Genomic DNA, 16,049 nt, shown 5'->3' with positions numbered 1-16,049 from the left:
CACAAAAAAACTATTAGAATTAACTGAATTCAGCAAAGTTGCAGGATACAAAATGAATACACAGAAATCTGTAGCACTCCTTTATACTAACAAATTAGCAGAAAGAGAAATCAGTAAAACAACTCCATTTATAATTTCATCAAAAAATAATAAAATGCGTAGCAATAATCCTAACCAAGAAGTGAAATATCTGTACTCTGAAAATTCTAAGACACTCATGAGAAATTAAAGAAGACACCAATAAATAGAAATACACCCCATACTCATGGATAGGAAGAATTAATATTGTCAAAATGGCCATCCTGCCCAAAGCAATTTGCAGATTCAATGCAATCCTATCAAAATACCAAGAGCCTTCTTCAATGAACTAGAACAAATAGTCCTAAAATTCATATGGGACCACAAAAGACCCTGAATAGGCAAAGCAATACTGTGAAGGAAGAATAAACCTGGGGGAATTACACTCCCTGACTTCAAGCACTACTACAAAGCCACAGTAATCAAACAATTTGGTACTGGCAGAAGAATGGACCCATAAACCAATGGAATAGAATAGAGCCCAGATATAAATCCATACATATATGATCAATTAATAAACAATAAATGAGCCATGAATAAACAATGGGGAAAAGACAGCCTCTTCAAGTATGGGGAAAACTGGACAGCTACATGTAAAAGAATGAAAATGGATTATGATCTAACTTCATACACAAGAGTAAAATAAACCAGAAATGGATCCAAGACCTGAATTTAAGTCATGAAGCCATGAAACTCTTAGAAGAAAACATGGGCAAAAATCTCTTGAATATAACAATGAGCAATTTTGTTCCTGGGCACATTTCCTTGGGCAAGGGAAACAAAAAAAAAAATAACAAGTGGGACTATATCAAACTAAAAAGCTTCTGTACAGCAAAGGACACCATGAGCAGAATACAAAGGCAACCTAGAGTATGGGAGAATATATTCGTAAATGACTAATCTGTTAAAGGGTTAATATCCAAAATACATAAAAAACTCATACACCTCAACACCCAAAAAACAGATATCCCAATTAAAAATGGGCAGAGGACCTGAACAGTTCTCCAGGGAAGAAAGACAAATGGCCAACAGGCACATGAAAAGATGCCCCACATCGCTAATCATCAAGGAAATGCAAATCAAAATGACAATACAGTATCACCTCACACCAGTTAGGATGGCCAACATCCAAAAGACAAGAAACAGTAAGTGCTGGAAAGGATGTAGAGAAAGGGGAACCCTTCTACACTGTTAGTGGGAATGTAAAATGGTGCAACCGTTGTGGAAAGCAGTATGGAGGTTTGTCAAAAAACTAAAAATAGAAATACCATTTGACCCAGTATTTCCACTCCTATGAATTTACTTGAAGAAAACAACATCCCTGATTCAAAAAGACATATGCACCCCTATGTTTACCACTGCACTGCTTGCAATAGCCAAGATATAGAAGCAGCCTAAGTTTCCATCAATAGATGAATGGATAAAGTTGTGGTATATAACACAATGGAGTATTATTCAGCCATAAAAAGAAAAGAAATCCTGCCATTTGCAACAACATGGATGGATCTAGAGGGTACCATGCTCAGTGAAATAAACCAGGTAGAGAAAGACAAATATCATACAATATCACTTATTTGTGGAATACAAAACAAAGCAAAAGAGAAGAAACAAAACACATCAGATTCATAGAGATTGAGAAGTGGCCAGTGTTTACCAAGGGGAAAGGGTTAGGGGAGGGGGAGGAGAGGGGGATAATGGAGCACGATTCACAGTCACAGTATTAGTTGATCATAGTGACTACTCAACCACTGTGATGTACATCTGAAACCAACATAAGATTATATATTTAAACAATACTTCAATTATAAAAAAATATAAAATCATACTGATCATTAGTATGACCAGATTCATGCCAATTAAAGTATCTATAGTTCTCAAAAAAAAAGAAATTTGGAAACAAATTATTTAAAAAGTAACTCAAAAAAAAAAAGGAAATTTGGAAACAAATTCTTTAAAAACTAATGACATCTGTATGCGTGAAATTCATGGAAAGGCTATGTGAAACTCAAGTAGTATGCATATCCCTGCTTCAAGGCCATTTATTTTTCTAAAGAATATTCTTAAAGACCATTGTATGTATAGTGTTGAATCAACAAAATTACTTGAATTAGGTTGTCTTAAAAAATAGAAGAAACATAATGAAATAGAATTTTAGATATACAAGTAGAAATAGAAATTCAATTTTCAACTCAAGGAGAGTCTGTCTTACTCAATGCTGTATTGCTAGCCCTACCTAGCACACACTAATTAGCACATTATCGGAGCTCAGTGAATCAGGAATGATAGCATATAAGCAAAGTAAATCTAAAGAGAGCAGAAGGGAATTAAGACAAGAGCAGAAATCAAATTAGAAAGACAGCAGAATTGGTAACAAAACTCTCAAAAGGAATGGTAGTTAAGAAATTCAGTTACACATTATTAAGATAATAAAAGAAAAAAAGTAAACCCAATAATAAAGGGGGGGAGATACAATTTTGTTTGAGGAAAATAGAAATTTAAATCACTCCTAGGACTTAATACAATTCCTTTGCAGTCCTACTTTCATTTTACCTAAGCTGAGACTTAACAGTAACACACCCAAGCCACGAATAATTATAAACTCATTGTGTACACTGTTCACCTTAAACCTCACTCCAAAATTCCCAATCTCTGTATTCCAGCCTACCTCTTAACACTGCTGCACATCTGTCAGAAGCAGCAAGGATCATAATAGCCTAATGACCCCCAATTTATCATCCCTTCAAAAACTATACTGAAAGTGTAGTTTTACTCTAAAATATAAAGATATTTCATATCTCATTTGTTATAGAAATAAAATGTATCTACCTCATGAAAATATAAATAGCAAGCAAGACTAGCATCCTCTTTAAAGCAAAGTGAACTCAACTGTCCAAAGCCACAGAAATCACTATTAAGAATTATGATTATACACATGGAGTAATTATTTTCATTATATTGTTTTAAAGAGACTAATTTGACATTTTCTGAATGCATATAATACCTTCACCAGAAATGGCATCTTGGACTATGTTTTAATCACTAGGTAAAGTGCAAGACAGAACCAAGTTTTAACGGTTTACTCACTCTATTACAACATGGCCTATTTAGCTGATACACCAAACTGGTTTCAATCTGAGCCATAATCTCAACTGCCTACAGGCATCAGGAAGAAACATAAATGTGGAAGTAGACTAGATGTAAGATTACAGAGTGATGAAAAGCACATTCTGTTCTAAAGGCAATTATTTTTTTAATACTATAAGCCAAACAAAAACATATCTGGACCTCAATCTGGCCCAATCTACTGGGGTTGAAATTCTGCAATTATCATTGTTTGGTTTTCACAAAATATTTAACAGATTCAAAATCAGTATTTAACAAGTACCAACTAGAAAGAAAATACATATAATTACAAGAAATAGTTATTAGATGCTAATTAAATATTACTGTTGACAGAGCAAGTATTTGTGAATGAAGTTATCTTACACTCTCCATGAGATTTCAGCAAAGTGATCAGAACTGCATACAAATCTACAGCCCTATTTAATTTATTGCATAAAAAAGGAAAATACATTTGCTTCAGGTAAAAAGAATATTTTATTTCAATAGTTTAATACTGAAATCAACTATCATACATATCCACCAACTCAATCATTGTCCATATCTCAGCAGATAGTCAGAATGAGATTAGTCTGATGAAGCTTTCTTAGCAAATTCTGGAATACTCTGTACTACATCTCCAAATTTAAGTCAGGTCCTTTAATAAGTTACTTCTTATTCACTGTTTTGTGGTACTTGTGAAATGAATTAGTGCAATACATCATGGAGGTACCATTTAAAAGGCAAATACCCTATAGATTTGGATTTGTCATCCCAATTCCTTGACACTCAATAATATAAGCATCTTTAGAGGCATCTTCTTCATCATCTGACTTCTTCACAGTAAATTTAGCCTGAAAACAGAAGAAAAATATTTAGAATTAAGTAATATGAAGAGCGATAGAGGAAAAAGCCCATAGCCCTAGGTTATTATAAATAGGCAGGTAGTTAATATCAAACTCATTTTATTGAGGAAGCTAGAGACGCAAAGATCAGATAACTCGTGAGAAATTCCATAGCCTAGATACAAAATATTTTGCTCCAGAACCATAGTTCTTTCTTGTTCAGAGGTATACATACCTGTGGAGTTTTGTCAAAACAAACAGCCTGGGCCCTTCTCCACTGCTAGTGAATCAGAACCCCAGGAGTGCAGTCTAGGCCAATATCAACTTTAAAATCTCAGTCGTTAACCATAATACACTTTGACTACCTACTCCCTAAAATTTTTCTCAAACATGGCACTGAAGCATTTATACTTCTTTTATCCCACCAAATATCAAATTACCCTTTCATTTCCCTCAAATTTTTCCTGCCAATTTAATTCCCTAAAATACTACTAAAAAGATCTAGCTCAGAGAAGGTGGGGGTAGGTAATGATTAGCATCTTCCTTCATCTTTATTGGACTTATCACTGTATTTTTCACGTGTTAACTAATTAAAGTTTGGCTTTGAAATATTCTATCTCTACCACTGGAATGTATTCTGGAAACACAATTTTTAAAAAAGCACATGTGTTCATTCTAACAGAACAATTAAAATCAACACAACTGAGGCCCCAGTCACTGAGCTGCCGCCTAGGACTCAGCAGCCTCCCCCTGGAATCCCCTTGCTTCCACCAACCCCCACTTCCCAGGCCATTTTCTCTGAGGAAAAGGAATCATATCATATGTTACTATCCAGAACCTCCACTCTTTCGACTCCTTTACTGATGCCAGTAAGGGTGATGATTTGCTTCCTGCTTGGCACTGAGGATTACATCCATGTAAGAATTCAACAGAGAAACGGCAGGAGGAGCCTCACTATCATCCAAGAGATCGCTGATGAATTGGAAAAGAAGGAACTAGGGAAGGCGTTTAAGAAGAAATCTGGCTGCAATGGTACTGCAATAGGGCATCCACAATACGGAGAAGTAACTCGGGTACAGGATGACCAGCACAAGAACACAAGAGAGAGAGAGAATGGACAGGTAGACAATAAATGGCTAAGAACAACCAGCTGAAGGTTCATGGGTTGGTTAAGTGCTTTTGGCTTATTGAAGCTGAAGTGAGGATTTCCTTGCAATGAATAGAATTTCCCTTCTGTCCCCTGTCACAAGTTTAAAAACCTCACAGCCTATTTTTAAATTGGACTAGTTTGAGTCCTTCATGCAATAAACTGAAAAGAACATTAAAAAATAAGAAGAAGAAGAAATAGTAAAATCAACACAACTGAGAAGGTTGGCTGAATTTCTGGCAAAGGGATTTCAAATATAACTAAAATTTTAGGATTCTCTGAAATGCAATTTGAAAATCATCACTCCAGGGCTGTTGAATAGTAATATTCACAAACCATTCCAGTTTCAGTATTATGTGGCAGTGTACTGACACACAGTGGACATTTAAAATTATTGCTGAATGACTAAACACTGAATTTTGAACCAAATTGTTTATATAATTATACATATTTCAAATTACAAGCAGTATGTAAATATGAAACCCAGGAATGGTTATGGAAATCTTTTCAAGCCTATATATAAAGCTACTGAAAACAACAAAAACAGACATGGAAGGAGGCTTAAGAGACAAGAGCATCGGTCTCTGACTTTACAGATTAATTATCGCACCGAGGCACAGAAAGATAGAGCAGCTTGCCCCAAGACATTCAGCTGAACATGACCAAGCTGAGTAAGAAACCAGAGCTGTCACTTCCAGTTCATGGCACTTTCCACTATGTATTCACTTCAGATTACATCTGAATCTCTGCTATATGCAAGTACTATAAAAAGCAAGGACTCTAATGAGTAAAACTTGGTCCCTGCTATTGAGGGGATCACAGTCTACAAGGAAAGACAGACAAGTAAATGGTTACAAATACATCATAAATAGGACAATAAAAAATAGTTATCTCTCAACACCAAATATAATTTGCCTTCAATTCCTATTAGCCTTTTCCTACAATTTAATCAAAATCTATCAATACTTTCTCATAACAACAAAAAAAGTATATATTATTAAGAATTATACAAATAAACTTAGAAGTAGGGCAACAGAGGCTTTTTGCTTGGCACACTTCAGTAAAGCTTAATTTTAACTAGTGTACAGTATTTTTACAATTTTTTAAAATGCCTAAGGTCATCACCTTACTTCACAGAATTCTGAGTTATAAATTTTACATTACCTTGTAAGTTATATTATAAAGACTACATCAAAATGGAAATATGTACATATTACTGAAGATGGCAAGAAATGAAGCTATATTCATTAACTGTAAAAATATGCAAAGAAAACAATTTTAAGAGGAGTAAAACACCTAAATGTCAACAGTGCTTTTATGGCAGTAGGGAATTATGGGCAGGCTTTTTCCTCTATTTTCCAAAATTTCTATAAAGAAATTATATCAGTTTCAGAGGAAATATACATAGTATTATTTTTTAAAATTAAGAATCCTGCAGAAGAGGTATAAATATGAGCTTATATATTGTTAAATCCTTTCCCACTAAATTTGTAAATATACTATTCTTAAGTGAAGAGTACTGGTAAATGTTAGAATTTCAGCAAATATTCTATTACACCACTAGAATCACAAGAAAACAAAGCATTTAAAATTTATATAAATATTGAAGTTCATAGCCAAATATAAATCCTTCCTGATTTGATTTCATAGCTCTCATTGAAACATTTTTACTTACTTGCTAAGCCCACATAAGGGCTTTGATGCATACTCTCCTTGGCTTGCTCAATGCCCAGCCCTACCACTAAGAAACTATGTGGTCCTGAGCAATTAATTTAATCTCTCTGTGTCACTTAACTCATATGTAAAGTGTGAATAATAAATACTGCCTAAAATGGTTATGCAGAGTAGGATGATCCATACAAATTGCTCAAGTTTGCTCAGTGTCTGCCACACAGTGAGTGACAGCAATAACGTACTACTAAGTTTTCTTTTCATTAAAATTTTACCCAAAATTGGCTCTAGTAAAAATCAATTACTCTTTCAGATGAAACACTCACCTTTGCTAATTGTTCAGCAAAATGTATAGCCGTTTGTGTATGGAGTGTAACTGGTCCTGTTTTTATTCTGGAAACTCCACTGGCTAATGCCATGAAAATAATCAGCTATTGAAAAAAGAACAAAGAAGAAAAATCTCACACATTTATTAATATTTGGAGCTAGAATTGTACAGCTTTCCATATGAAAATACTACTAGAAATCGGAATAGCTATAATAATTAATTTTTTTAGGTTTCTATAAATCCTAAGAAAATGGTAAATACCTGTGTCATCCAAAGTCTGTGATGTGGTACAGAAATAGTTGTCAATACAGCATTTTTAAAATTAATGTTTAAGAATAGAGAATTGAGGAGAGGGGCGGAAGATGGCGGTGTGAGTAGAGCAGCGGAAATCTCCTCCCAAAACAACATATATCTATGAAAATATAACAAAGACAACCCTTTCTAGAATAAAGACCAGAGAACACAGGAAAATATCCACACCACATCCACACGTGAGAGAACCCAACGCCTCACGAAGGGGGTAAGATACAAGCCCCGGCCCCGCGGGAGCCGAGCGCCCCTCCCCCCAGCTCCCGGCGGGAGAAGAGTAGGCAGAGCGGGAGGGAGACGGAGCCCAGGGCTGCCGAACACCCAGCCCCAGCCATCCGGGCCAGAGTGCAGACACAGTACGGGCCCAGGGGGCCCTGGATGCTAGGGAAACAGGGCAGCAAGAACAGTGAGCGGGCACTGGAGGCCGGGTGCCGGAGGACATAAGAAAAGCGCGGGACCAATTTTTTTTTTTTTTTTTTTTGCTTTTTTGCTGTTTTGTTTTGGCGAGCGCTTTTTGGAAGTCTTAAAGGGATAGGGACCCCAATACTAGGGAAACAGGGCAGCAAGACCGGTGAGCAGAGGCCTGAGGCTGGCACTCTAGAATAAAGAAAAACGAGCGCCCACCTTTCTTTTTTAAATAAAAAAATCTTTTTTTTTTCTTTCTTCTTGGGGGTCATTGTTTTGTTTTGGCGGGTGCTTTCTGGAAGTCTTAAAGGGGCAGGGCGGGTCACTTAATCCAGAGGTAGGGAATCCAGGGATCTCTGGGCACCCTAACCCCAGGGCTGCAGGGAGCAGGGAGGCCCCTTACGGAGATAAATAGCCTCCAGGCCGCTCCTGCTCCAACGCGACTCCACCACATTGGAGTAGCTGCCCAAGCCAGGCCACGCCCACAGCAACAGCGGAGATTAACTCCATAGCAGCCGGGCAGGAAGCAGAAACCCTGTCTGCGCGCAGCTGCGCAGCACAAGCCACTAGAGGTCGCTGTTCTCCCAGGAGAGGAGGGCCACAAACCAACAAGAAAGGAAGTCCTTCCAGCCGTCACTCGTCCCAGCTCTGCAAACTATTCCTATCACCATGAAAAGGCAAAGCTACAGGCAGACAAAGATGACAGAGACAACACCAGAGAAGGAGACAGACCTAACCAGTCTTCCTGAAAAAGAATTCAAAATAAGAATCATAAACATGCTGACAGAGATGCAGAGAAATACGCAAGAGAAATGGGATGAAGTCCAGAGGGAGATCACACATGCCAGAAAGGAGATCACAGAAATGAAACAAACTCTGGAAGGGTTTATAAGCAGAATGGATAGGATGCAAAAGGCCATTGATGGAATTGAAACCAGAGAACAGGAACACATACAAGCTGACATAGAGAGAGATAAAAGGATCTACAGGAATGAAACAATATTAAGAGAACTGTGTGACCAATCCAAAAGGAACAATATCCGTATTATAGGGGTACCAGAAGAAGAAGAGAGAGGAAAAGGGATGGAAAGTATCTTGGAAGAAATAATTGCTGAAAACTTCCCCAAACTGGGGGAGGAAATAATCAAACAGACCACGGAAATACACAGAACCCCCAACAGAAAGGATCCAAGAAGGACAACACCAAGACACATAATTAAAATGGCAAAGATCAAGGACAAGGAAAGAGTTTGAAAGGCAGCTAGAGAGAAAAAGGTCACCTATAAAGGGAAACCCATCAGGCTAACATCAGATTTCTCAAAAGAAACCCTACAGGCCAGAAGAGAATGGCATGATATATTTAATGCAATGAAACAGAAGGGCCTTGAACCAAGGATACTGTATCCAGCACGACTATCATTCAAATATGACGGTGGGATTAAACAATTCCCAGACAAACAAAAGCTGAGGGAATTTGATTTCCATAAACCACCTCTACAGAACATCTTACAGGGACTGCTCTAGATGGGAGCACTCCTAGAAAGAGCACAGCACAAAACACCCAACATATGAAGAATCGAGGAGGAGGAACAAGAAGGAGAGAAGAAAAGAATCTCCAGACAGTGTATATAACAGCTCAATAAGCGAGCTAAGTTAGGCAGTAAGATACTAAAGAGGCTAACCTTGAACCTTTGGTAACCACGAATTTAAAGCCTGCAATGGCAATAAGTACATATCTTTCAATAGTCACCCTAAATGTTAATGGGTTGAATGCACCAATCAAAAGACACAGAGTAACAGAATGAATAAAAAAGCAAGACCCATCTATATGCTGCTGACAAGAAACTCACCTCAAACCCAAAGACATGTACGGACTAAAAGTCAAGGGATGGAAAAACATATTTTAAGCAAACAACAGTGAGAAGAAAGCAGGGGTTGCAGTACTAATATCAGACAAAATAGACTTCAAAACAAAGAAAGTAACAAGAGATAAAGAAGGACACTACATAATGATAAAGGGCTCAGTCAAACAAGAGGATATAACCATTCTAAATATATATGCACCCAACACAGGAGCACCAGCATATGTGAAACAAATACTAACAGAACTAAAGGGGGAAATAGACTGCAATGCATTCATTCTAGGAGACTTCAACACACCACTCACCCCAAAGGATAGATCCACCGGGCAGAAAATAAGTAAGGACACGGAAGCACTGAACAACACAGTAGAGCAGATGGACCTAATAGACATCTATAGAACTCTACATCCAAAAGCAAAAGGATATACATTCTTCTCAAGTGCACATGGAACATTCTCCAGAATAGACCACATACTAGGCCACAAAAAGAGACTCAGAAAATTCCAAAAGACTGAAATCCTACCAACCAACTTTTCAGACCACAAAGGCATAAAACTAGAAATAAACTGTACAAAGAAAGCAAAGAGGCTCACAAACACATGGAGGCTAAACAACATGCTCCTAAATAATCAATGGATCAATGACCAAATCAAAATGGAGATCCAGCAATATATGGAAACAAATGACAACAACAACACTAAGCCCCAACTTCTGTGGGACACAGCAAAGGCAGTCTTAAGAGGAAAGTATATAGCAATCCAAGCATATTTAAAAAAGGAAGAGCAATCCCAAATGAATGATCTAATGTCACAATTATCAAAATTGGAAAAAGAAGAACAAATGAGGCCTAAGGTCAGCAGAAGGAGGGACATAAGAAAGATCAGAGAAGAAATAAATAAAATTGAGAAGAATAAAACAATAGCAAAAATCAATGAAAACAAGAGCTGGTTCTTCGAGAAAATAAACAAAATAGATAAGCCTCTAGCCAGACTTATTAAGAAGAAAAGAGAGTCAACACAAATCAACAGTATCAGAAAAGAGAAAGGAAAAATCACGACGGACCCCACAGAAATACAAAGAATTATTAGAGAATACTATGAAAACCAATATGCTAACAAGCTGGGAAACATAGGAGAAATGGACAACTTCCTAGAAAAATACAACCTTCCAAGATTGACCCAGAAAGAAACAGAAAATCTAAACAGACCAATTACCAGCAACGAAATTGAAGCGGTAATCAAAAAACTACCAAAGAACAAAACCCCCGGGCCAGATGGATTTACCTCGGAATTTTATCAGACATACAGGGAAGACATAATACCCATTCTCCTTAAAGTTTTCCAAAAAATAGAGGAGGAGGGGATACTCCCAAACTCATTCTATGAAGCTAACATCACCCTAATACCAAAACCAGGCAAAGACCCCACCAAAAAAGAAAACTACAGACAATATCCCTGATGAACGTAGATGCAAAAATACTCAACAAAATATTAGCAAACCGAATTCAAAACAACATCAACAGGATCATACGCCATGACCAAGTGGGATTCATCCCAGGGATGCAAGGATGGTACAATTTTCGAAAGTCCATCAACATCATCCACCACATCAACAAAAAGAAAGACAAAAACCACATGATCATCTCCATAGATGCTGAAAAAGCAATTGACAAAGTTCAACATCCATTCATGATAAAAACTCTCAGCAAAATGGGAATAGAGGGCAAGTACCTCAACATAATAAAGGCCATCTATGATAAACCCACAGCCAACATTATATTGAACAGCAAGAAGCTGAAAGCATTTCCTCTGAGATCGGGAACTAGACAGGGATGCCCACTCTCTCCACTGTTATTTAACATAGTACTGGAGGTCCAAGCCACGGCAATCAGACAAAACAAAGAAATACAAGGAATCCAGATTGGTAAAGAAGAAGTTAAACTGTCACTATTTGCAGGTGACATGATATTGTACATAAAAAACCCTAAAGACTCCACCCCAAAACTACTAGAACTGATATCGGAATACAGCAAAGTTGCAGGATACAAAATCAACACACAGAAATCTGTGGCTTTCCTATATACTAACAATGAACCAACAGGAAGAGAAATCAGGAAAACAACTCCATTCACAACTGCATCAAAAAAAATAAAATACCTAGGAATAAACCTAACCAAAGAAGTGAAAGACTTATACTCTGAAAACTACAAGTCACTCTTAAGAGAAATTAAAGGGGACACTAACAGATGGAAACTCATCCCATGCTCGTGGTTAGGAAGAATTAATATCGTCAAAATGGCCATCCTGCCCAAAGCAATATACAGATTTGATGCAATCCCTATGAAACTACCAGCAACATTCTTCAATGAACTGGAGCAAATAATTCAAAAATTCATATGGAACCACCAAAGACCCCAAATAGCCAAAGCAATCCTGAGAAAGAAGAATAAAGTAGGGGGGATCTCACTCCCCAACTTCAAGCTCTACTATAAAGCCATAGTAATCAAGACAGTTTGGTACTGGCACAAGAACAGAGCCACAGACCAATGGAACAGACTAGACAATCCAGACATCAACCCAGACATATATGGTCAATTAATATTTGATAAAGGGGCCATGGACATACAATGGGGAAATGACAGTCTCTTCAACAGATGGTGCTGGCAAAACTGGACAGCTACATGTAGGAGAATGAAACTGGACCATTGTCTAACCCCATATACAAAAGTAAACTCAAAATGGATCAAAGACGTGAATGTAAGTCATGAAACCATTAAACTCTTGGAAGAAAACATAGGCAAAAACCTCTTAGACATAAACATGAGTGACCTCTTCTTGAACATATCTCCCCAGCAAGGAAAACAACAGCAAAAATGAGTAAGTGGGACTATATTAAGCTGAAAAGCTTCTGTACAGCAAAAGACACCATCAATAGAACAAAAAGGATCCCTACAGTATGGGAGAATATATTTGAAAATGACAGATCCGATAAAGGCTTGACGTCCAGAATATATAAAGAGCTCACACGCCTCAACAAACAAAAAACAAATAACCCAATTAAAAAATGGGCAGAGGAACTGAACAGACAGTTCTCCAAAAAAGAAATACAGATGGCCAACAGACACAGGAAAAGATGCTCCACATTACTAATTATCAGAGAAATGCAAATTAAAATTACAATGAGGTATCACCTCACACCAGTAAGGATGGCTGCCATCCAAAAGACAAACAACAACAAATGTTGGCGAGGCTGTGGAGAAAGGGGAACCCTCCTACACTGCTGGTGGGAATGTAAGTTAGTTCAACTATTGTGGAAAGCAGTATGGAGGTACATCAAAATGCTCAAAACAGACTTACCATTTGACCCAGGAATTGCACTCCTAGGAATTTACCCTAAGAATGCAGCAATCAAGTATGAGAAAGATCAGTGCACCCCTATGTTTATCGCAGCACTATTTACAACAGCCAAGAATTGGAAGCAACCTAAATGTCCATCGATAGATGAATGGATAAAGAAGATGTGGTACATATACACAATGGAATACTACTCAGCCATAAGAAAAGGGCAAATCCAACCATTTGCAGCAACATGGATGGAGCTGGAGGGCATTATGCTCAGTGAAACAAGCCAAGCAGAGAAAGAGAAATACCAAATGATATCTCTTATCTGTGGAATATAAGAACAAAGGAAAAACTGACGGAACTAAACAGCAGCAGAATCACAGATCTCAAGAATGGACTAACAGGTACCAAAGGGAAAGGGACTGGGGAGGATGGGTGGGTAGGGAGGGATAAGGGGGGGAGAAGTAGGGGGGTATTAAGATTAACATGCATGGGGGGGTAGGAGAAAAGGGAGGGCTGTACAACACAGAGAAGGCAAGTAGTGATTCTACAACATTTTGCTATGCTGATGGACAGTGACTGTAAAGGGGTTTATAGGGGAGACCTGGTATAGGGGAGAGCCTAGTAAACATAATATGTGTCATGTAAGCGTAGATTAGTGATACCAAAAACAAAACAAAATAAAACAAAACAAACAAACAAACAAAAAAAGGGCAGTTCCTGTGTGGTAACCTCCAATGAGTTCTACACAAGGGTATAAAGGGCATATAAAAGTGTAGGCAAAGGGTCTGTTTGCGTTTATACAGAAGATCAAAGCCTAACTGGGCTACCCCGAAGATGAACTATGATACGATATGAAAGAGAACTTCCAACATCAGCACTCTCTGGAAGACTCATGCCAGAAGATGATCATCAAAAAACCCCAACAAAGATCCACGCACTGCTACAGCTGTAGATGCACTCATCCCACCAGCTCCTGGACTTGCCATGGGAATGAAGGAGATATCTAAGCTGGCCTGTGCATACAGTAAAACAACAAATTTGACTGGATCTATACTGTTGGAACTCAACCAAGAATTAGGAGGAGTGCAAATTGTAGCGCCCCAAAATCTTACAACTACAGACTATTTACTGTTAAAAGAACATAAGGGATGTGAACATTCCCCAGGAATGGGTTGTTTTAATTTGTCTGATTTCTCTCAGACTGTTCAAGTTCAGTTGGACAATATCCACCATATCATAGATAAGTTTTCACAAATGCCTAAGGTGCCTAACTGGTTCTCTTGGTTTCACTGGAGATGGCTGGTAATTACAGATATGCTTTGGTTATGTAACTATACTCCTATTATGTTAATGTGTGTGCGCAATTTAAGTAGTAGCTTAAAACCTATCCATGCTGAAGTTACTCTACAAGAAGATATGTCAAAGAAATAATCAATCTTCCCAGGTTTTCTTCCGCCTGCTACTTCTATAGCTTTTCTTCTTCCTTCCTAATTACAACCCTTAAATAGAATTCGTGCCTCATATCAAATTTACCGAGTATCATAATTCTTCCAAGTGGTAAAGACACCTCAAGACAAATGCTGGGCATAGAAGCTACAGGGCATAAATATGCAAAGAAGTAAAAAGCTAACCTTTTCAAACAATAAGGCTTCCCTGTCACTTACCAACTTTACATTTCCCTGTATGGCCCCGGAAGATGACTGGTTAGCCAGAGACGGGTAAGATTCCTCAAGGGAGGAACAACCTAAGACAGGCACAGTCGCAGGGGGGTCATCAGGTGAGAAATTGGGGATGAACAGAGGTGAGGCTTAGAACCTCACCCCCCCCGTTCTGAGAGAAATCTGCATATGTGGATGTTTTATTGCCCTTGTCTAGCTTGGATTAACACATAGTCTACAGGCACACACCTGATCATCTACATTTGCTCTCTTACAACACTAAACTATGTTGTCTACCTTTATCTTGTATCTACCTACCACTTCAGCATTTTATTAAAAATAATAATAATAAAGAGAGAAATGTGGTATCCACATTTAAATCAAGTATAAAAACCAAATGAGTATTCATATTGGAACTGACTGTTTATAGTTCATAATGCATGAGCAAAACCGAAAGTTTCTGTGATGACTGCCCTTGTACTGTTCACTATGTAACTTATTCATTATGTAAGAATTTGGTCTCCATGTAAGAACTTGTTTGTTATGCCTCAGAAGATTGGAGACTGACGAAAATTAGGCTGGGTGGACTAATGATTGTGCATTGAGCATTGACTCCCCTATACAGAATTTTATTGTCGTTAAGAACCATTTGATGAATAAATATGAGAGATGCCCTCACAAAAAAAAAAAAAAAAAAGAGGACAGACTTCCAATGGTAAAATAAATAAGTAACCGGGATGTAATGTATAGCATAAGGAATATAGTCAAGATATTGTAACAGCTTGGTAGGGTGATAGCTGGAACCTAGAATTATGTCTATAAATGTTTTATCACTGTGTTGTACACTTGAAACTAATGTAATGTAATACTGTGCGTCAACTACCCTTCAATAAAAAATAATTATTTAAAAAAAAAAAAAAGAATAAAGAATTGAAAGTTGATATATTCAATCAAACCAACTATCTCTACAAGCTATTGTGTGTGTGTGTGTGTGTGTGTGTGTGTGTGACATGACACACTTCTTTTATTCTCTAAAATTACATTTGAAACAGTAAATCAATACACTAATACAAACTCACTGGGAGTATAGAGTAGGCCTGCGTAGAAAGATGAGACCAGAAATAAGGGAAACTGTCTTAAGAAAATGGTTAAGAAATCTTGAAGAGATTCCTAAATGCAGACTGCTGATTTGCAATTAAGGAGAGAAAAGTGAGGTAGAAAGGAAAGTCTATTAAGACAACAGTCCATAAAGAGTATATTTGGAAGCATATATTAGCATTTTTCCACGTGAGTAGATCTGTTA

The 16,049-nt window shown here is 37.5% G+C and overlaps 1 protein-coding gene across 4 annotated transcripts in view; it reads right to left on the bottom strand.

Annotated features, from left to right (window-relative positions):
* The window catches only part of RTCA (RNA 3'-terminal phosphate cyclase), a 37,340-nt gene that overhangs the window by 6,087 nt on the left and 15,204 nt on the right, over positions 1-16,049 (bottom strand). For 3 of the 4 annotated variants that reach the window (XM_036883849.2, XM_036883851.2, XM_036883853.2), the window contains 2 exons: positions 7,167-7,271; positions 3,819-4,031 (listed from right to left, as the gene is read on the bottom strand). In XM_036883849.2, the coding sequence (XP_036739744.1) occupies positions 3,930-4,031; positions 7,167-7,271 (207 nt within the window). In that variant the 3' untranslated portion in view covers positions 3,819-3,929. Of the gene's footprint in view, positions 1-3,818; positions 4,032-7,166; positions 7,272-16,049 lie in introns of those variants that run through there. The other variant, XM_036883850.2, reaches the window with a different exon arrangement.

This window comes from Manis pentadactyla, chromosome 4, assembly GCF_030020395.1.
Source record: "Manis pentadactyla isolate mManPen7 chromosome 4, mManPen7.hap1, whole genome shotgun sequence".
In the NCBI taxonomy this organism is placed as follows: Eukaryota; Metazoa; Chordata; class Mammalia; order Pholidota; family Manidae; genus Manis; species Manis pentadactyla.
Note: the sequence above shows the minus strand (reverse complement) of the source record. Positions and strands in the feature narration are given on the sequence as shown.